We start from the raw sequence: 23418 nt of genomic DNA, 5'->3' as shown, positions 1-23418 counted from the left end.
GCCATCTCACAAACAAGTTTTACTTTTTTGGTTTTCTAGGAATTGAAATATATGTTTCTTGAACTAGTAGTGGATATAATAATACTATTGGTCACACTCGCATATACTATATATAGACTCATATATATAAAGAAAATTATAGCAAGCAGTAACACACTTATTCTTTGATATTTTATTTTGGGAAACATGTTATTTATTTTGGGACAGGAAGTAGATGATATTTAATTTAAGAAGATTTTCCTTAATTAAAACCATTTTAGTCCTCCCAACATTTGTAACCGTAATTTCTCTGTTTTTTTTAATTAAATATATTTAAATAGACATAATTTTCTTTGATTTTTAGTAAAAAAATATATTTTCTTTGATTTACACACACTTTTACTAATTTGTGTGAATTGGTCACTAAATTTGTTATTTTATACATACTACGTGAAAAATACAGTACTAGTAGATAAATGAGAAAGATAATTCCAAACTTCTCATTTATGTCTACGTTATCTTGAGACCGAGACAGAGACAGAGACAGAGAACAGTTTTAATATAATAATAATTGAATCTCCAGTAGCAGCAGATTCATGATTCTGGATTTTTCTCCACCGAGGTGGGGACAACTTTCACATGTTCAAACTACAAAGCACTTATTTCAAAGGTTTCTGAGTGACGTGTCACATTCCAATGTTGACACTTGAGAGATTTTACACACTTCATTAAGCAAGCGACGCAAGCATGAAATTTGAGAGTTTGGTTTCATTTTATTTTCTATCCTCTATTTCTTATCCATTTATAATAAAATAGATAAACATAATTAAAAGATTTATGGAATTCATTAGTGGAATATGTCTTGGACCGGACTAAAGCTTAATACACTTGCCCAATGAAAGCAATAAGATCAGGGCCGGTTCCGAAATTTTGGAGGCCCGGGACAAATAATAAAAATGAATCGCTAATAAAAAATATAATTTTTTTTATGCAAAATATAATTTTTTTTAAAAAAGAACATCATTTATTTAAATTGTATTAAAAACATCAAAAAATTTATCCGTGTAACTAACATAAAAAACTCATATTCTGCATCGTTGAAATTGAACCGATAAATAAAAAAATGAAAAGATAATTAATAAATAAAATTAACATTTACACAACAAATCAAATAAATAATAAAATACCTAAATGTTCAATTGATTCAATTCCCAACCACTTTTCTTTAATTCCTTAATTTTTTTAATAAAGAGACTCTTAAAAAAAACTAAACAAATCCTTACCAAGTAAAAGAAACAAAAAATAGAATAAATAAAATGAAAAACATGCCTCAGGTGAGACTTGAACTCACCACCCGACAATATTGGAACCTTAGAACACATTTTCGGACCAATAGACCAATCACCATCTTGTGATTTTTACTGTCATAAAAATTACTTAACCAATAGTTTAAATATTGGGCTTCAAAAAAAAAAAAGAGGCCCCATTTTTTTGGTGGCCCTGGGCTGGGGGCCTGGTTGCCCTGGCCCAAAACCGGGCCTGAATAAGACCAACACAAATAACTAGTAAGGACAACCACGTCCTACTTATTACGTAGTAGAATTGTCACTCTACATACATATTCATGCATACTCATGTTTATATATATACACACATATCTCTAAATTCTAAATTATGCAATTTACATCCAATTTACTTAGTTTTTCCCTCTTTTAAATATTTGACTTTAGCGATGAAGTGCTAACATTTTTGTAGGTACCCTCACAATCACATACAAGCTAAGACCAGTGTATCAACCACCTGTTTCTACTATTTGGAGCTACCCGTTCTGCTCATTCAGAGCAGAATACATTTATTAAATGAATATTATTAATTCATAAAAAATGAATATTATTAATTTATCTTTTATATCTATTTTTCTTATCAATACACAAACAATAAGAATAGTAAATAGAGCAAAGTCACATTGAAAATTAGGCATGGCAATTGGGCAGGGGTGAGTTTTGTCCTACCCAAACTCAAATTCATAAAGTTCGGGTATTTTCAAATCCGTCCCAATTTTAAGCGGAGACAAAAAGTATAACTCAAAACTCATACTCAATGATGATAGGGTATCTCCATGACGCCTCTTCCCTTTGTACTTTAGTATTTTTATAAATAACAAAAGTTAAAAGTCTAAAATCATTTTATTTCAACAATATTAGTTTAAATATATGTTATTATAGTATATAGTATAATCATATTGAGATATAATCCTTATTTAGTGGCTAACTCATTCATTTTTTAAGTATCTTATTTTATATGTGAAGTATAAATGTGGCAGTGTTAAAGCCGGTGATTAGAGGAATGCAAGTATGAATGTGTGATTGATGGTTTCATGATGTCATGATAGTGGCAAGCATTCCTACTTGATTATTTAGAAAAATCATAAGCCTACTTAATCACTTTTTTTGGAATAGATTAAACTTTTGCCGCAACTTGAAGAGAATGATGAGAGGTTAATTAAAGCATCATATTTGTAGTTAAATATTCTCTAATTAATTCTTTTTGTAGCCTGAGCAATACTATAAGATTTGTTCGAGTTTTTTTATTTAATATTAATAAATTGATGAATAGAATAATTATTAATGCTGGCTGAAGTAGTATACAAGACAATAAAACAAGAGAAACTCCAAAACAAGAGTCAAGAGTGAGTATGTCCACCAAATGTCATAAAAATAGTGTTCACATAAATCAATTCATTGTTACAATTGTGTGCAAGACTCTTTATATTGTGCATTATTTTTGCCTTATTTCCTTTTCTGTGAATTGGATTATGATGTTTCAACAATAATCAATTTATATATATTAAAAATAGATGATAATCATTTATATATTGAAATAAATGACCATGACAAATTGATATCCATTTTTTTTTGTGCAACTTTTGTAATGGTCTCCCTGCATGTTTAGCCAGTAGCAAAGTAGCAACAAACAACCACTACTTTTTTTTGACTAAAACCAACAACCACTTCTTATTCAAATAAAAATGAAGAACTTTATGGTAATAAAGTTGAAAAAACTCATATTTATCAAGGAACCTTTACTAAAATAAAATAACAAATCATGAGTCAAAATCACACGCTTGACTAGTTTATAAATTTGAAGCATCATATGCAAAAAATCACGAATAAAAAATGATGCCTCTAAGTTCATATTTGAGTATTGCAATAATAGCAATTTTATTTTCATTTACATCTTCAGCAATTGATACTAGTACTCATGAAGATAATTTCCTTCACTGTCTCTATAGTTATTCACATAACTCCACTTCAATCTCTAAATTTGTGTACACCAAAAACTATTCATCTTACTCGTCAATACTCCAATTTTCAATTCAAAATCTGAGGTTTGCAACCAACACAATACCAAAACCCCTTGTAATCATCACACCTAAAGAAATTTCCCATATTCAAAAAGCCATAATTTGTTCCCAAAACCATGGCTTACAGATTCAAATCCGAAGCGGCGGACATGACTTTGAGGGTCTGTCCTATGTTTCTGAGGTTCCATTTGTTGTCATTGATCTCATACACTTTAGAGGAATTGAAATAAATGTAGAAAACAGAACAGCTTGGGTTCAATCTGGTGCAACAGCTGGTGAACTATACTATGCAATTAGCCAAAAAAGCCGAAATCTCGCTTTCCCTGCCAGTGTTTGTCCTACAGTAGGTGTTGGTGGACTCTTCAGTGGTGGTGGACATGGATTCTTGGTACGTAAATATGGTCTTTCAGCCGATAACATCATTGATGCTCACATAATTGATGTGAAGGGTAGGTTTCTTGACAGACAAGCAATGGGTGAGGATCTGTTTTGGGCTATTAGAGGTGGTGGAGGAGCAAGTTTTGGAGTCATAGTTTCATGGAAGATAAAACTTGTTCATGTTCCATCAATTGTGACAGTGTTTAATGTTCCAAGAACATTGGAACAAAATGCATCAAAGCTTGTTCACAAGTGGCAATATGTGGCAAGTAAACTTGATGAAAACATAATCCTTGGTATCGTCATAAAATCGACAAATTCAACTTCAAGTAAACAAGGAGAGTCAAATTCAACAATAGTAGCTTTATTTCAATCCTTATTTTTTGGAGGTGTAGATAAACTCATACCCTTGGTGCAAGAGAAGTTGCCTGAGCTTGGTTTGGTTAGAGAAGATTGTGCCGAGATGAGTTGGATTGAATCGGTTCTTTTCCTCTTCGGATTTCCGAATGGTGGAAAACATGAAGTGTTGTTGAATAGAATTATAGGTGAGAAGGATATTTTCAAAGCAAAATCAGATTTTGTGAAAATTCCCATTCCTGAATTTGGTTTAGAAGGAATATGGCCTATGTTTGGTGAAGATGGTGCCAAAGATTCAATGATGGTAATGGTACCTTATGGTGGCATAATGGATAATATTTCAGAATCTGAGACTCCATTTCCACATAGATATGGAAACTTATATGTAATTCAATATGCAGTGCATTGGCATCAAGAAGGTCATGAGGTTGAGAAATTGCACATCAATTGGATAAGAAAACTTTATAGTTATATGGAACCTTTTGTTTCAAAGTCTCCAAGAAGTGCATATTTGAATTATAGAGATCTTGATATTGGAGTGAATAATAAGATTGACTACACAAGCTATAAGCAAGCTAATATTTGGGGTGTTAAGTATTTCAAGAATAACTTCAAAAGATTGGCAAAAGTGAAGACTAAAGTTGATCCTCAAAACTTCTTCAGAAATGAACAGAGTATACCTTCACTTGTGTCCAAGAAACACAGATAGAATTCTTTAGAACAACATAGGTCATAGTAATAACAAAATATAAGCTGCTTTGTTATTTCCATTTTATATGTATGCTTTTTTTAATTAATAAAAGTTTAGGAGAGTTTGGTGTGGGAGCTCACTAGGAAAAGCTCCAAGATTTTAAATAGTGTTTTTTTGGGTGATACTTACATATTATACACAAGAAATGTTTTAGAGATATTTTTAGGCTTCTTGGGTTGAGTTTAATCCTTATAAACTAGACCAAGTTAGTTGATATTATAAATGTACTGATGCAACATTCATCAATCCAATATTATATGTGTGGATTTTGTTCAAGTGACTTGTGTTTGTTTTCAAACTTTTTTCCATCTATAAGTTTACTGAGTTTGTTAATTACATCATTGATGGTTAAATATGTGTTTATTGGGCCCAACTCAACCCTACAAAACCGGCTTGTATGATGAGGTTTGCTTCTACTTTAGAGACACATATTCAGGTCATCTCACAATCGATGTGGGACTTCTTAACACACCCTCGCGCCCAGCGTTATTGGGTTTGGGGCGCAGATATAAATGGTTGGTAGCCCGACGGATCTTGGAGAGACTCTGATACCATATTAGAATTGAGAATTAGTTTTTCCTTATGTTCCCACATAAGAAAAGTTTAATGGCCGTAAACAACAATGCAACAAAATCCAAAACACGAAAGAGAAAAATTGGTGAAATCAAGAAAGTGAAAAATCCTAACAAGTCTGACATGATGTTTTCAAAACGCAAAATCGGTCTTTTCAACAAAGTAACAAAGCTCTCTGTTCTGTGCAAAGCAAAAACTGCACTCGTCATCACATCACCCAACAATAAACTCTATGCATGTGGCTATCCTAATTGTGACGCCGTCATTCACAATTTTTGACTGGAAAAGACATTGTGGAAGACGGTGAGAAAAAGAAGCAAGAGGAGATTGTTGAAACCCTAAGGCTTGAATATGAGGCAATTAAAGGTAAAGAAGAAGAGAAGAATTTGAAAGCTATACTTTGTGAGAATGAGAAGGGTGATTCTATTTTCCCTTGTTGGTGGGGTGAATATTCTATTGATGATATGAGTTTAGAATCTCCCGAAGAATTCAAGACTTCTTAACATGTATGAAATAGAATGATTAGCTATCACTATTTATCATATGTGTTGACTTCACAATATGTGACACACCTTGCTTTCCCAATCCAGTTCCATAAATCTCCTAACTTGCATTCCAAGCTTCTCTGTTATCTAAAGTATGCACCACAACTTAGGATTCTGTGTCAATTTCCACCTTCTTGAACCCAAAGTCTCTATGCTAATCTCAAGCTCTCCACAACACTCCATAACTCTGCAACAAATACACTGCAATTTCCTAAATATATAGACAACCCACCAAACCATTCACCATCATCAGTTCTCAACTGTGTTGCACAAATACGGGTACGGTACCCGATACGGGTACCGGTACGGAATACGGCAATTTTCAAAAAACAACGGTACGGGTACGTTACCAAAAAAAAAACTAATTAAAATATATTGTTCAAACGACAACGAAACAAAATAACGACAAAACATCAAAATTAAAAAGTTACTAGTTTGAAATAAAACTTAAGATCTAAGCAAGAATGAAAAAATTATAAACAAACAGTAGTACTAGTAGTACCTTTCTTTTTGGCAATAAAGTAGCAGATAGATGCGTACAAGTATGAATAAAATATAAACAAACAGTAGTACTAGTAGTACCTTTCTTTTTGGCAATAAAGTAGCAGATACGTACAAAAGCTGTGACAAAAGTGAAGACTTTTTCTTCTTCCTACTACTTTTAACGATTGTAACAAAAAAAGTGAAGACTTTTTCTTCTTCCTCCACTCCACAGTCCAAATCCAAATGCAAAAAGACAGAGAACTGAGAGAAGGCAGAAGAGAAAGGACAGGGGTAGGTGAAAGAGTTGCAAAATTAGGGTTGTAACTTGTGATTATTAGGTATTATTAGGTTTTATAATGATTCAGAAAAATTGGAAACTGGGCCAGGCAAAAGAAAACGTGTAAACAATTAAAAAAAAAAACTGTCCAGTCGACTACCGTACAGCGAAAAGTACCGCTACAGTACCAAAACGCAAAAAAAAAAAAAAAAGGGGTACGCGTCAGGTACGCACAGTACCCGCACAGTACTCGTACCCGTACCGCTACAGTACCCGGTACTGGTACTTTTTGAAAATTGGCGTACCAGTGCTTCACAGGTTCTCAACAATATTCCTCCACATCATGCATGCAGCCTACCTTGATGCACTCCATCCGAAGTGGATTTTGTACATCTCGCTTTGGCTTAGTCCAACAAATCATAGACTGTTGAGTAGCTGCCACCTTTCAGTTAGTAACAACAGAAACCTACTAACTGTGAAGAGGAACAATGGCAAGAATTCAAATTTTTAACAGAGAAATTTTTTTGAAAAAAAAAAAAAAAAAGAGGTAAGAAACCAGGGTGTGGTGTGGCCATGGTTAGTAGTGGCGAACATTTTTCCACTATAAGCTATCTTATCAAATTGATATAGAGAGAGCATAAAGGAAAAGAAAATTAAAGTGCAGTGATGAATAACACCGTTGAAGAAAACTTGAATAACACTTTCTGATTGAGATCAAATTCAATTGGATATGCAGTTTAAGAACTTATTTAACATAAAGCATAAACTGATCTTAAGACCAATCATAGTGCTTGTGAAAATTAACTCAACCTCTCAATTGTAAATTTAAATTGAAAAATGCCTAGCTTTACCTGCCACGACTCACAATTGTCTTCTAAAGTTGTCCATTCAATCTCATCACCTAGTGAATCAAATTTATAATCACCTATCAATGTATCAACCATTCCAAATAACTCATAAGTGAATCAATACATCAAATTAAATTTGGCAATATAAGCAAATATGTTGGAATAAAAAACAAAATTAGCAAATATATTGTGATAAAACATTTGTCTTCTAATTCATACCAAAACCTTATGATGCTAATTGCTAAACACCAAATATTTCTCAGGGGCATTTTATCAAACACCTACCATGCATTTTATCTCAATTACTAATTCTAGCCCCCACTAAACTACTCACCTCCAGAATGAAGCAGTTTAAAGTGCGGTGTGCAACTCACTTGTTCAAGGCCTGATACAATGATCCCTGGACTCCTTCATGACCCAACCGGAGAAACATCGCCGTAAGTGTACATGCTCCTTCATCGTTAGTATTTTAATAAGCATATGCATATAATATTGTTTATTCTTCTGTTTAGCGTTAGTATGTTTGACATTTCTTCTACTACTATATTTTAGTTTGATATTTTTGAAAAATATTTGAGTACACATCAACACTGACGATATGTTTGGCCAAAAGATATATGTAAAATATTCATTGCAAAAATTATTTACACACAAACAACCATTTTTATATAGGCGGAAATCCAAATTATCAGTGTCTTTTTGCTCGGAGAATCGTTAACTTTAGAAATTTAAAAGCACTTACAAAAATAATTACATTTATCTGCTTCAAAAGTACTATAACTTAAACTTTTGACCTCTAACTTGGTAAACTTTAGCTTAACGAGCTAAACCAGTTGAACTATTCATCCCACCTTGCAACTTCGTAATAATCTGACTTCTTATTCAAATAAAAAGAAAGAATTTGTTTTAATTTAATATACTAATCAATGTTGAACACACTCATACCATGCATGTTTAGCAACGGCACTTTATTAAAATAAAATATGAAGTCATAATTCAAATTCATACGCTTGACTTGTACCATAGCACACTCTCTAGTTAACCCATTCTCAAGATTACTACTAAAAACTTGTTTATAAATTTGAAGCATCATAAGCACAAAAAATCACAAACAAAAAATGATGTCTCTAAGCTCATATTTGACAATTGCACTAATAGCAATTTTATTTTCATTTGCATCTTCAAGAATTGAAACTAGTACAAGTGAAGATAATTTTCTTCAATGTCTCTATAGTTATTCACATAACTCCACTTCATTCTCTAAACTTGTATACACAAAAACCAATTCCAATTACTCATCAATACTCCAATTTTCAATTCATAATCTCAGATTTGCAACCAACAAAGCATCAAAACCCCTTGTAATCATCACACCTAAAGAAATTTCCCATATTCAAGCAACCATAATCTGTTCCCAAAACCATGGCCTGCAGATTCGAGTCCGAAGCGGTGGACATGACTATGAGGGTTTGTCCTATGTTTCTGAGGTTCCATTTGTTGTCATTGATCTCATAGACTTCAAAGCAATTGAAATAAATGTAGAAAGTAGAACTGCTTGGGTTCAAACTGGTGCATCAATTGGTGAACTGTACTATGCAATTAGTCGAAAGAGCCGAAATCTTGCTTTTACGGCTGGTATTTGTCCTACAGTAGGTGTTGGTGGACTCTTCAGTGGTGGTGGTCATGGACTCATGTTGCGGAAATATGGTCTTGCAGCCGATAACATCATCGATGCTTACATAATTGATGTGAAGGGTAGGTTTCTTGACAGACAAGCAATGGGTGAGGATTTGTTTTGGGCTATTAGAGGTGGTGGAGGAGCAAGTTTTGGAGTCATAGTTTCATGGAAGATAAAACTTGTTCAAGTTCCATCAATTGTGACAGTGTTTACTGTTCCAAGAACATTGGAACAAAATGCAACAAAACTTATTCATAAGTGGCAATATGTTGCAAGTAAACTTGATGAAAGTATAACAATTCATATTATCATAAAAAGGGTAAATTCAACTTCAAGTAAAAAAGGTGAGTCGAATTCAACGGTACAAGCTTTATTTCAAGCCTTGTTTCTTGGAGGTGTAGATAAACTCATACCCTTGGTGCAAGAGAAGTTTCCTGAGCTTGGTTTGGTTAGAGATGATTGTTCTGAGTTGAGTTGGATTGAATCGGTTCTTTACATTTTCGGATTGAATGGTGTAAAACATGAAGTGTTGTTGAATAGAGTAATAGGTGAAAAGGATATTTTCAAAGCAAAATCAGATTATGTGAAAACTCCCATTTCTGAAATTGGTTTAGAAGGAATATGGCCTATGTTTTATGAAGATGGTGCCAAAGATTCAATGATGGTACTTTTGCCTTATGGTGGCAAAATGGATAATATTTCAAAATCTGAAACTCCATTTCCACATAGATATGGAAACTTATACATAATTCAATATGAAGTTCATTGGTATCAAGAAGGTGATGAAGCTGAAAAGTTGCACATAAATTGGATGAGAAAACTTTATAGTTATATGGAACCTTTTGTTTCAAAGTCACCAAGAAGTGCTTATTTGAATTATAGAGATCTTGATATTGGGGTCAATAATAAGATAGGTTACACAAGTTATAAGCAAGCTAGTATTTGGGGTGTTAAGTACTTCGAAAACAACTTTAAAAGATTGGCAAAAGTGAAGACCAAAGTTGATCCTTTAAATTTTTTCAGAAATGAACAAAGTATACCTTCTCTTGTGTCCGAGGGACACAAATAGAATTTCTTAGAACAACTAAGGTGGTACTAATAATAAAATATAAGTTGCTTTGTTATTTCTCTTTTATATGTGTGCTTCCTTTAATTGATAAAAGTTTAAGAGAGTTTTGTTTAGGGGCTCACTATGAAAAGTCCCAAGATTGAAATAGTGATTTTAAGGATACACTTACATGTTATACACAATAAAGATTTTCAGTGAAATTTATGTCTTATTCTAATGAGTTTAATCTTTATCAATTAGACCAAGCTTAGTTGTGTTTTTGTTTTCAAATAAGCTCTAATCTCTAATTAAGTCTGTTTTATAGTACGAGTAAATATAATTAGTCTTCATTCCTATTTTTCCATAAAAATTTAAAATACAAATGTATAGATGAAATAGAATACACCTTAGAAGTTGTGACATTTTATTTAAGTATGACCAAAAAATCTCTAAAAAAAATCTCTTATAATGCAAACTGGAGGTAGTAGCAGACAAGATAATCAAATCAAAAAGTACCAAACAAGCTGGCCTTTCACTTTCAGGTTAGGAAGCTGATGGAGGCACCTTACACGTTTTATTTATTCTTTTATTTTTTTGGTACAAACACGTTTTATTTATTTATATTTTTTATGATAATGAATGCCGAAGTCCGAGAAGAAAAAAAGTTACATGGGAATCAATTTAGGGATAGTTATCCCCAAAACATCAGTACATCACGAAAAATTTAAGGATATTTTTTATGATAATGCTATTTGTCCCAAGAGAATTCATCCCGAATTGATCACGAAAAATACTTGGCCAATTAAATTACTCCTTTGCTAGAAAACAAGGGAGATCATGGATGTTATTTAGGAAAGATATTTAGTAACAATGCATTCGTGATGTTTTCGGGAAGTTATCTGTCGTGACTAGCAATTTCCTTTTTCTTATTCATTTTTATAAGATTTAATTCAAATTTCTAAGGCTCTTTAAAGATTTATTTTTTGTCCATTTTTATAATGATTTCTTTACCAAAATTATTTTTTTTTCATTAATTAACACTTTAATCATGCTTTGTGTTAAACATGATTCTTTTTTGGGAATTGGATTAAGATGTTTCACACAATAATTAATAATTACTCTATCTCTATTGGATGACAACATGAAATATGAAATATATGATATCGTAATATTGTAGCTAAATTATTATGTAAGTTTAAGAGCATCCACAATAAAAATATTCATTTTTGAGTACTTAATTGGATTTTATGTGTACACATCACTCATTTATAATTTTTTAATAATAGTACCTAATAACTACGCAATTTCTCTAACCCAACATTTCTTAAAAAATTCTAAATGTGTCCACCCAATAACACATCTCACCAATGACCATACATCATTATAAATAGGACCCACAAAAACAAAATAGGTATCCATGTTTATTGTAGAATCAATATTATTTATTAGGTACTCATTTATGTTTTGCTGCAACGAGGTACCTATTAGGTACTGGTACTTAAAAAATAAGTACCCATCATTGAAGATGGTCTAACTCAATTTAGCCAATTGGTATCTAGCAACAAGAGATATTGTTAAAGAGATTTTTTTTGAAGAAGAAGCTAAACTTGCTCATTCAAATTGACACCAGAGATAATCGAATATGAGGCCTTAAAGGGATACCCCTCCATCCCACAAAAAAATATATTTTCACACTTATTAAGAAAAGTAAAATATGGTAATTTGACGTATGACTTTTTGTGTTTTCATTTAAATAAGTTTCATAGGAAGATGTAAAAAGAATTTCTATTGGTTATTGATTATGGGAAAAAGAAGAAAAAGAGTAAATTAAATGCAATTTGCATTTAATTTCATGAAAGAGTTTAATTGTTATGCACCATCAGTGTAAATTTTTTTTGCACATACATCCAATGACGCGTTGCCACATCATTTAATGAATGTGACACATCATGTGTTTTTAATTACCATACATGATGTGTCGAAATATTATTGGACGCATGTGAAAATAACTTTAGACTGATGGTGCATATAAATTAAATTCTCCATGAAAATAAGTAAAAGTAAATTTTAAAAATGATAAAAATTAGTTTTTTTGCTTATAATTTGAGACATAAAAAAGTAATATTTTTTGCTTATAATATTATACGTGAAGTATTCTTACAGCGATTGAAAATCTGAATTCCCTACTTTTCCATATTTAAATCGAGTTTAGCTTGAATTACTAAAAAAACAATTATTGCATTTAATTAATTAATAATTTAACCAATCAATCATCGGCTTTCTTCTTTATGTAACTTTGGGAATGGTCTCCCTGTATTTTAGCAACTAGCAACAACCACTTCTTACTCAAATAAAAAAATAATATTTTATAAAGTTGAAAACAACTCATACCCTGCCCGACTTGTCCAGCATAGTAGATTTAACTGGCATACTTTTCTTTACGTAAATGATACACGAACATTCACTTTTTATACATTGTAATACATCTTATTAATCAGGTTAAAAATGTGGTTAATTAGTTTCCGTGAGTTTAACTCAGTTGGTAGGAAGATCACACTATATGTGCAGGAGTCTGGACCCGAATCCGCCCAACCCATCAGAACGCCTAATTGTCTAGTACTATTGTCTTTTGACCAAGTCTAAAATATCGTCGATCATACTAAACCTCAGTGGGCTTAAAATAGATTTAACTTCCTCATGTTCAGTTGCACATATACTCACCTCAATCGTCTATCTTACCGGTTTGGTCTAAAATGTAATTTAATTTCAGGCGTAAACATACTTTAATAAAGTGTTTTTTTTGCTTACAAATTATTTTGGTATAGTTGAAAACAACTCATACCCTGCAATACCCTGCTATGTTTTGGCAAGTATAGAACTAATCTAAAATTAAAATATTTCAAACTTTGAAGCGAGTCCCACGTGATTCACGTGTGTATTATGTTTTTCTCACCAAACCTACATACACTAAATACCAACATAAATTGGAGCCTCCGGTCCCCACGAGCTTAACTCAATTGGTAGAGACATTGTACTATATATGCAGGGATCGGAGTTTGAATCTCGGACACTCTACTTATTCATCTTAAGGGTGAGATTTTTAGCGACCAGACTACTTGACAAAAAAGAAATTTGAGCCTACATAAACTCGTTTTATAAATTTGAACCATCATATATTGCACAAAATCACAAACAGAAAATGTTGCCTCTATGTTCATATTTGACTATTGTACTAACAGCAATTTTATTTTCATTTACATCTTCTGCAATTGATACTAGCACTCATGAAGATAATTTTCTTCAATGTCTCTATACTTATTCACATAACTCCACTTCAATCTCTAAACTTGTTTACACCAAAAACAATTCATCTTACTCATCAATACTCCAATTTACCATTCAAAATCTCAGATTTGCATCCAACACAATACCAAAACCCCTTGTAATCATCACACCTAAAGAAATTTCTCATATTCAAACAACCATAACATGTTCACAAAACCATGGCCTGCAGGTTCGAATTCGAAGTGGTGGCCACGACTTCGAGGGTCGTTCCTATGTCTCCGATGTTCCTTTTGTCATCCTTGATCTCACAAACTTCAGAGAAATTGAATTAGATGTAGAGAAAAAAACAGCTTGGGTTCAATCTGGTGTAACACTTGGTGAACTTTACTACAAAATTAGTCGAAAAAGCCGAAATCTTGGTTTTTCTGCAGGTGTTTGTCCTACTATAGGTGTTGGTGGACACATCAGTGGCGGAGGCTATGGAAACATGGTGCGTAAATTCGGTCTTGCAGCTGATAATGTAATTGATGCTCACATAATTGATGTGAAGGGTAGGTTTCTTGATAGACAAGCAATGGGTGAGGATTTGTTTTGGGCTATTAGAGGTGGTGGAGGAGCAAGTTTTGGTGTCATAGTTTCATGGAAGATAAAACTTGTTCATGTTCCATCAATTGTGACAGTGTTTACTCTTCCAAAAACATTGGAACAAAATGCAACCAAGCTTATTCATAAGTGGCAATATGTGGCAAGTAAAATTGATGAAAACATAGTCATCAATGTTATCTTGCAAAGAGCAAATTCAAGTAAAAAAGGCGAGTCGAAGAAAAATTCAACAGTACTAGCTTTATTTCAAACCTTGTTTCTTGGAGGTGTAGATAAACTCATTCCCTTGATGCAACAAAACTTTCCTGAACTTGGTTTGGTTAAAGAAGATTGTACTCAGATGAGTTGGATAGAATCAGTTGTTTACCTTTATGGATTTCCGAAAGGCGAATCGCCTGAAGCGTTGCTCAATAGAACACTAGCTGGAAAAGATATCTACAAAGTAAAATCCGATTTTGTGAAAATTCCCATTCCTGAGATTGGATTTGAAGGAATATGGCCTATGTTTGATGAAGATGGTGGCAAAGATGCAATGATGTATCTTTTTCCTTATGGTGGCATTATGGATAATATTTCTGAGTCTGAAATTCCATTTCCACATAGATATGGAAATTTATACCAAACTCATTACTCGGTTCATTGGCATCAAGAAAATGATGAGGTGGAAAAAGTGAAATTGAATTGGATTAGAAAACTTTATAGTTATATGGAACCTTTTGTTTCAATGTCTCCAAGAACTGCATATATTAATTATAGAGACCTTGATATTGGGGTTAATAATAAGAATGGTTACACAAGTTATAAGAAAGCTAGTGTTTGGGGTGTTAAGTACTTCAAAAACAATTTCAAAAGATTGGCAAAAGTGAAGAGTATAGTTGATCCTCTAAACTTCTTCAGAAATGAACAGAGTGTACCTTCTCTTGTCTCCAAAGGAGGCATATAGTTAGTTTTGTTATTTCTAAGATTAGCAGCTAAGGTCATAATAAAACACAAGTTGTTTTATTATTTCTATTTCATTTCATATGCATGTTTTTTTTTTTTTTTTTAAATAAAAATTTAGAGGAGTTGAGTCTTGGGTGCTCAAAGAATGTTCTGCGGCAAAATTTGATCGTAAGTTTTTTTGAGATATAAGCTAAATATTTTTCAATTGGACCGATGTTTGATGACTTCTATCATTTTAGAGATTTACTTTTGTCACTCTACTTCATTTTTCGCGCCCCCTACATGTTTACTGAAATACTCCCGACCATTAAAAGAGAGTGAGATTAAGAAAGAGATAGAGAGAGTGAAAGAAAATACTATGCATAGAGGGTCAATACATAAAATGTTTCAATATAAGTATGTGTAACGTCTCAACTCGTCGAAATTGGGAGATCAAAATCAACTTCATCTCCTCCCTCTACAATGTCTCTTTCCTTTGCAACAACATATCCTCACTCCATCTGCTTTTGGTTAAACTAGTAAAAGAAATAGAGCACAAACTAGCCTCAAAACTAAAGGAAAAAACAGCAAACAAACACAGAGCTTGTCTGCAACTCCACTTCAAAACAACTCAATCCTAACCCAACACGATGAAACCCAAGAAGACTGTAGATGCGAAGTGACCAAGGCACCAACACTCTAACAAGTTCAGGTCTTTCTCAAGCAATTTTTACCTTAGACTGAAGAATATCAAAGCAGCAATTTTTTCAGGTCTTTTTTGGTACATGATGATAGAAATTTCTATGAATTTTTTAGATAGTTTTTAGGATAACTTTTAGTTATTTTAGTAGTCTTTTGATAGCCAAAGCATGGAAAATACCTAAGGAATGAAGTTACTTGACCAAGAAGCAAGAGTTGAAGAAATTACACAAAAAGGAGCTAAACCTAAAGAAAAAAAGTTGAATATACCACATCGTACCAAAAACGCCACAACCGGAGCTACGAGTATCGGATCGAGGCCTGTGACCATGCGTTGGAAAACTAAGACAAAGAGCTACAACTTTCGCGTTGGAGTAAAAATCCAATTACTAAATTCATTGTGGATACGATGAATTACAATGTGGCCACGATGAGAGGAAACTTAGCGCCCAAAGAAAGAACAAAATCTGCAATTTAATTTGAACAAATATTTTCCATCGTGCCATGATGGCCACATGATGGCCACGATGTAACTTGAAGCTCAAGTACAAATTTCTATAAATAGAGTATTCCTCCTTCACAATTATTCATTCAGAAGTTTAGAGAACTACAAGTCTCTAAGGAGCAAAGGAGAAGGAAAGAGAGCCAAAGCTCTCTAGGAAGGCAATCTCCCATCATCGGGAGTAGTTTTCCTTGCGCTTCAACGAGGTTATTTCGTATGTGTAATTTTCTAACTCTTTTGTTATAATTATGCTTATGAATAACTAATTTCCTTAGGTTAGGTTTAGTAGATGAACTTCCATCGAACTACTTGATCATGTAATTGATTATTATATTATTGCAATTCCGTCTTTATTAATTATTTAATTATCATCTATGTTTAATGTTTTTCATTAGTATACGTATTAGTGAAATTGATCTAGATATCGATTGTTTTCGGAAGATTCTTTTGGTATTCAAATCAATGATAATTATTCAACATGGTTATCGTAGAGATACGTAACTTTCGGCTATTGTAGGTATACGTAGTTTATCGTTGTGACTTTTGAATTAACGTTCTTTAATGCTTTCATAATTTCTCATCTCACATAAGGGATTAGGGAGTTGTTAATAGTGAATAGGGTAATAAGACATGGGAGTGATTATTACTACATAAGGGTTAATTCGTCATGATGGACGAGACTTAATTTGAATTGTGAAATATAATAACAGGTTACCAAGTAGGGAAAGGGAAGGGATTCAGAACAACCTAACTATGCTTCTTATCTTGTAGTGTTTCTTTTATGCTTTTAAATCCAACAAATTGGAAAACCCTCAAACCTATTGTTTTGATCCTAATTTAGTGATTATTGAATTGTTGCACATGCAATCCTTGTGGAGACAATCTTACTTACTACTTTATTATTTGAACGATTTTGTACACTTGCAAAATATAGTTATCAGTACGCCGTTCTCCGGTGAACAGATTGTTTAAACAAGTCATTTTTTTAAACATGCATTTTGATCACTGCTAATATATTACTTTTTATTTTTTAGTCCTTGTTTTTTTTATTCTTTTGATTGAAATCGGTGTGGTGGGCCAAGCAGTGTGTTGACGACATCAAGAGATCGAGAAACCCCACAAACTACAACACTGGGTTACCAATGAAATCTCTCAATGTTTGAGGAGTTTCCCGTACCCTCTCAAGTTGATAGAGCAAAACCCTTCCTCCAATGCAAAGTTGGGAGTATCCCACTGAAGTCCAAGTCCGACTCGAAGTCTGTTCCCGTGGAGGTTCCGAAGCAAGTCCGGTGAACCAAGGCTGCCAAGATTGATGTTGTTTCGTATGTTACAGTAATCAGCAACAGTATTCATAATCCATAGAGCTGCACTGTTAGAATTAAAGTTGGAGTGTTGCAACAAAGTTGAGAGTATCCCACTGAAGTCCAAGTCCGACTCGAATTCGGTTCCCGTGGAGGTTCTGAAGCAAGTCCGATGAACCAAGACTGCCAAAATTGATGTTGTATCGTATGTTACAGTAATCAGCAACAATATTCATAATCCATAGAGCTGCACTGTTAGAATTAGGAGTCAAAGTATAACACCATAAATTCTCCTAGGAACGAAAAGAATTTACGGTGTTATTGCACATATTTCATACACCGTATATCTATGTTATTGCACGCATCCTCAAAGTACACACATTTCACATATTTCATACCCAGTTATCTTGAGTTGTCACTAACTTAAGTGACCAAGGCACCAACACTCTAACAAGTTCAGGTATTTCTCAAGCAATTTTTACCTTAGACTGAAGAACATCAAAGTAGCAAATTTTTCAGGTCTTTTTTGCTACACCGTTCTGTGGTGAACAGATTGTTTAAACATGTCATTTGTTTAAAGATGCATTTTGATCACTGCTAATATATTACTTTTTATTTTTAGTCCTTGTTTTTTTTGTTCTTTTTATTGAATTTAGTGTCGTGCTACTGGAGTTAGAATGAGAAACTCATATATTAAAAATAGTGTGGATGACATGATTATATAATTTGTTTAATGTCATAGTAATACAATGTGCATGCCATTTTTTTTATTAATTAAATCCAAGTTTAAGGGTCACTACTCAGTACTCACTGTTATAGCATAAACAATTTCATCATCAAATATACTTTTCGTTAAATTAAAGTTTAATCTTTGACTTTGATTTTATATAAACAAAATCAACGAGTAACTATTCCCACACTCTCCATTTATTTTTGTTAATATACGGTGGATATATTTCCGCAAAAGAAAAAGGAACAGTAGTAATTTCAACGAGTTCAGAAAGATTTGTTTTAGCATAAAGTTTTCTAACCAAGGTAGCAGATTATTGTATTCTTTTTTTTTTAAATGGTGAAATATAGTTGACGACTAGAACAACATATCAGAAAATTGTAAATATCTCAGATACACATTTTTATGGTTGTAAATATCTTAACATTCATCCCGTTTCGACTATGGGATGTATTAGACTATGATCTATTTATAGAAAAGTAATAATTGTATAGAAAATTATTATGGAAATCCTTATATATCCTTATTATTTATAATATTGATCAAATGAATGAAAAAAGCAAGACCTGTTATTCTTACATTATCAGAGAATATGTAGGTATACAAATTTTATTTTATTTTTAATGGAATTCTTTTTAATAGAAATTGAACTACTGAAACTCTTACCACTTGAATTACTAAGTGACTAACGTAACTCATTGTTGGTGTTCTATAATTTTTTTGTCAAGTAGCCTAGTGGCTAGAATTTCATCTTAAAGATGAATAAGTCGAGTGTTCAAGATTCGAACCCCAACTCAGACATATATTATGCAATGTCCCTACCAACTGAGCTAAGCTCACAGGGACCTAACTTTAATTTTTTTTTTTGGGTAGAAAGACCTAACTTTATTTAACCTAAATAAAACATAAATTTGTGTCAAATTATTAAATATTAAATTAGGTCCACTTCACTGTCCACTAAAAAAAACGCACGACTAAAAAGAAAAGAAATGTCCCTAATGTAGATTCCATAAATGCAAATGTCACATTGATGAGCTTGAAAAACTTATATATCAAAGCGAATATACTAGCAAAAAGCACACACAAATGATGTGTGTTTGTGTGTGTCAAGGTATATGCCATGGAAGATACCTTTCCTCTACTTTCCGCCTCACCTACAAAAGGTCCTAATTAGTGCTACAGCTCTCAAGTGAGCATAATTAAGGTCTCAACAGAGTCTTATAGCTCATTAAAATGTATCAAGTTCAGATCCAAGTAAGCAAAAGAGATGATGGTGCTTTTCGTGTTAGCCTAAGTATGAATTAGGTCATGGAAGAAAGTTCAGAGCCTTAACCTATAGGGCAACTATGATCCTTTGGCAATGTATCCCTACTCTTAAAATTATATATGGACTATATTTGTTTTGTTTTCAAGTCCTATTGATTTCTCAAGTAATGTTTTTTTTTTTATTTTGTTGAGGTATTATCAAGTTATTGTTATAATCTTAATAAGCATAATTAATTTTATATTTGATTTTGCATGTGATCTTATATTCTTATTACATTTTTCTATAACATATTGAAATAATTATACAGGATAACTACATGTGCCGTTTATATCCAATTCTACTGTTTTGAATTTTGATTTACTTATATATGGATCCAACCTAGGTGCCGTACGTCCAATGCTTTCCATATTTTTCTTACAATGTGATATATATATATATATATATATATTTTTTTTTTTGTTAGAAATATATATTTTTATTATTATAGTACATAGTAATAAGACCTTAAAGTTATTATTATTGTTATTATTGTTATTTCCTTAAAGTTTATTACTAGGTATATTCGTCCATAATTATAAGATCTTTAAATAATAAAAAAAATTGTTCCTAAATATAAGAACCTCTAACACATTTCTAGGTACATTTATTACTCTTTTTCCAAACACAAACATATCATACCATCAATTTTGTCTTACAATATGAAAAAATCAAATGAATGCTTATAAGACAAAGGATGATATTCTTGTAACAAAAAAAAAAGACAAATGATATTCTAGTAATAGTCATACATATTTCAAACAAATTTATTACTCCAATAAATTTTCTTAATATATGTGATTTTTACGCGAGAGACAGAGGGAGTACAAAGTAGTAATGATTAGAGTTGGGTATGCGGGCTAGCCCACCCTATTTAACCCGCCCCACATAAGCCCGCATATTAAACTGGGCGAACAAGTCCGTCGGTAAATATAAACGAGTTATAATATTAAGCCCGACTTCGGTCCGCATAAGCCTGCGAATTAACCGGTTTAACCCTCGGACTATAAAAAACAAATCACTTTTTTCAAAAAAAAAAAAAAACTAAATTAGTAAAATATTGATATAAATAAAAGCTAAAAAATACTATATTATTAATAACTTGACGTTATAACATATAAATTATAACTAACAAGTAAAAATAAATAAAGTTCTTATAAAAAAATAAAATAAATAAAGTTTGTGATATCATCGAGTTTATCTATCTTCTCTAAGTAATGCAACCAAAATCAAATTTAATTGATTTTTATCGTCATTTTTGTGCCGTCCATTTTAGTGAGAAAAACTTTCTACAAGTACCCAAAAAAGCCTAAAAAGATTAACAAATTCAACTTAATTAAATCACATCAAGTTAACCAAATTATTCAAAACATAATAGCGGAAAATACCCCGAGACAAATAATTACCCATTTGGACATGTATCCTCTAAATACTAGCAAAAGTATATACAACTAAGACAAAGTAAAAGGGAGTGAAAAAGAATAAAAGATTATAAGTAGAAGAACATGTCTGAATCCTGATGTTTTGTGTTGTTGTCTACGTGATTAAAATTGGAGTGTGTTGTTGCTTTTTATAATTAGGGTTTAACTAAGTTTTTTTTTTTTTTTTAAGTTGGATTTGGACATGGATCAAGTTATTTATAAGTGATAAATTTTGTAATTAACTATATATATGTATATATATATATATATATATATATATATATATATATATATATATATATATATGGGGGCTGCTAACTTAGACCCAGTTGGGTCTAAGTTAGCAAGGTGCACCTTTTCAGTTGGACCAAAATACCCATTCTTTTTAATTAATTAACCAAATTACCATCAATGGACGCGGATCCAGTGTCGCGCGCGTACCGCAGTACCATGGTTACAGGCCATTGATTTCCATCAGACAGCCAAGATCTGATCTCATCAAGACAGTCTGATCAATCAGACAGCCCGGATCATCCGAATCCATCAGATTCCAGCGCGTGCACCACACTGGATTACACCCTGGAGAGAGAAGAATCTACTTTTTAAAAGCAGGACACGTGTCGCTGTCTGATTGGCTGGGCGTGATTTTTTTCCATTTAATACTTTGAACTCAATTATTTCGTTGTAAATTAATTTTTTATTTATTTTTTTATACCAAAATTCATAATTTTTTTTTTCTCTACAAATAGAGACTTGATTTGTTTGATTTGGACACAGAAAAAAAAACCCAATTTTTCACTACCTTAATCTCATTTTTCACTACCTTACATCAACTCACTGAAACCATTCTACCAGCAAAATGGTTTCAGATTACAACTCTCTGAAACCATTGTACCAGATAAATGGTTTCAGAAGCAAACACAATTAATAAATTACTCACTGAAACCATTCTACCAGTAAAATGGTTTCAGAATACAATTATGTGCAACCATTCTACAAGCTAAATGGTTTCAGAAGCAAATAACTAATAATCAACTTACTGAAACCATTCTACCAGCAAAATGGTTTCAGATTACAACTCTCTGAAACCATTGTACCAGATAAATGGTTTCAGAAGCAAACACAATTAATAAATTACTCATTGAAACCATTCTACCAGTAAAATGGTTTCAGAATACAACTATGTGCAACCATTCTACCAGTAAAATGGTTTCAGAAGCAAACATTAGTTTTTAATTACCGTTTTATCTCATTTAATTAACTAAAAATAGTTTTAGTTTCAGGTCTCCAAAAATTTCATAAAATATACCAAAAGTTCCAGAATATTATCTACTATTTTCCTGGTATAATGGTTTCAGTGAGTTGCGTTTTTTTAGTAGACAAAAAATGAGATTAAGGTAGTGAAAAATTGCGTTTTTTTTTCGGTGTCCAAATCAAACGAACCAAGTCTCTATTTGTAGACAAAAAAAAATTATGAATTTTGGTATAAAAATAAATAAATAAAAAATTAATTTACAACGAAATAATTAAGTTCAAAGTATTAAATGAACAAAAATCACGCCCAGCCAACCATTGTGTGACACGTGTCCTACTTTTAAAAAGCAAATTTTTCTCTCTCCAGGTTGTAATCCAGTGTGGCGCAGGCGCTGGAATCTGATGGATCAGGATGATCTGGGCTGTCTGATTGATCAGACAGTCTTGATGAGATCAGATCTTGGCTGTCTGATGGAAATCAACGGTCTGTAACCATGGTCCTTCGGTACGCGCGCGACACTGGATCTGCGTCTACTAATGAGTATTTTGGTTAATTAATTAAAAAGAATGGGTATTTTGGTCCAATTGAAAAGGTGCACCTTGCTAACTTAGACCTAACTAGGGTCTAAGTTAGAAAACCCCTATATATATATATATATATATATATATATATATATATATATATATATATATATATATATATATATATATATATATATATATATATATATATATATATATATATATATATATATATAAAGGCGGGATGTGGCCTAACCCGCGAACCCGCGAATTTAACCCGCATAACTCGCGGTTTTAAACGGTCCAACCCACACGGCTAAAAATATAAAGGGGCAAAAAATTTGGTCTTAAGTCCGTGCGGGCTGCGGGTTAAACGGATCGACCCGCAAACCTTGGTCCGTATACCCAGCTCTAGTATTGATGAAATATATTTGATATTTTCTCTCCCCACCCCCCATGAATCTTTTATCCCCCCTGAATTTCCAATTTTGCCCTTGAAAAAACTTCGGTTCGTAGAAACCGAAGTTTTTTTTTTGCCTTGAAAACAAATTTCGGTTTCTAAAAACCGAAATTTACTCTGAATTTGCACTAGAAAA

The 23418-nt window shown here is 32.4% G+C and overlaps 3 protein-coding genes across 3 annotated transcripts; all 3 read left to right on the top strand.

Annotated features, from left to right (window-relative positions):
* Window positions 1-2685: 2685 nt before the first annotated feature.
* Window positions 2686-7599, top strand: LOC123918347 (cannabidiolic acid synthase-like 1). The gene has a single exon (XM_045970370.1). The coding sequence runs from the start codon at window positions 3156-3158 to the stop codon at window positions 4785-4787; it is 1632 nt and encodes a 543-aa protein (XP_045826326.1). The 5' UTR covers window positions 2686-3155; the 3' UTR covers window positions 4788-7599.
* Window positions 7600-8568: 969 nt separating this feature from the next.
* Window positions 8569-10565, top strand: LOC123916230 (tetrahydrocannabinolic acid synthase-like). The gene has a single exon (XM_045967637.1). It carries the CDS (start codon window positions 8674-8676, stop codon window positions 10300-10302), a length of 1629 nt encoding a protein of 542 aa, XP_045823593.1. The 5' UTR covers window positions 8569-8673; the 3' UTR covers window positions 10303-10565.
* A 2880-nt stretch (window positions 10566-13445) lies between these two features.
* LOC123918841 (cannabidiolic acid synthase-like) lies at window positions 13446-15316 on the top strand. The gene has a single exon (XM_045970999.1). The coding sequence runs from the start codon at window positions 13481-13483 to the stop codon at window positions 15110-15112; it is 1632 nt and encodes a 543-aa protein (XP_045826955.1). The 5' UTR covers window positions 13446-13480; the 3' UTR covers window positions 15113-15316.
* The last annotated feature ends 8102 nt before the right edge of the window (window positions 15317-23418 follow it).

Source organism: Trifolium pratense, linkage group LG3, assembly GCF_020283565.1.
Source record: "Trifolium pratense cultivar HEN17-A07 linkage group LG3, ARS_RC_1.1, whole genome shotgun sequence".
Classification (NCBI taxonomy): Eukaryota; Viridiplantae; Streptophyta; class Magnoliopsida; order Fabales; family Fabaceae; genus Trifolium; species Trifolium pratense.
This window is presented reverse-complemented; position numbering and strand designations above follow the sequence as displayed.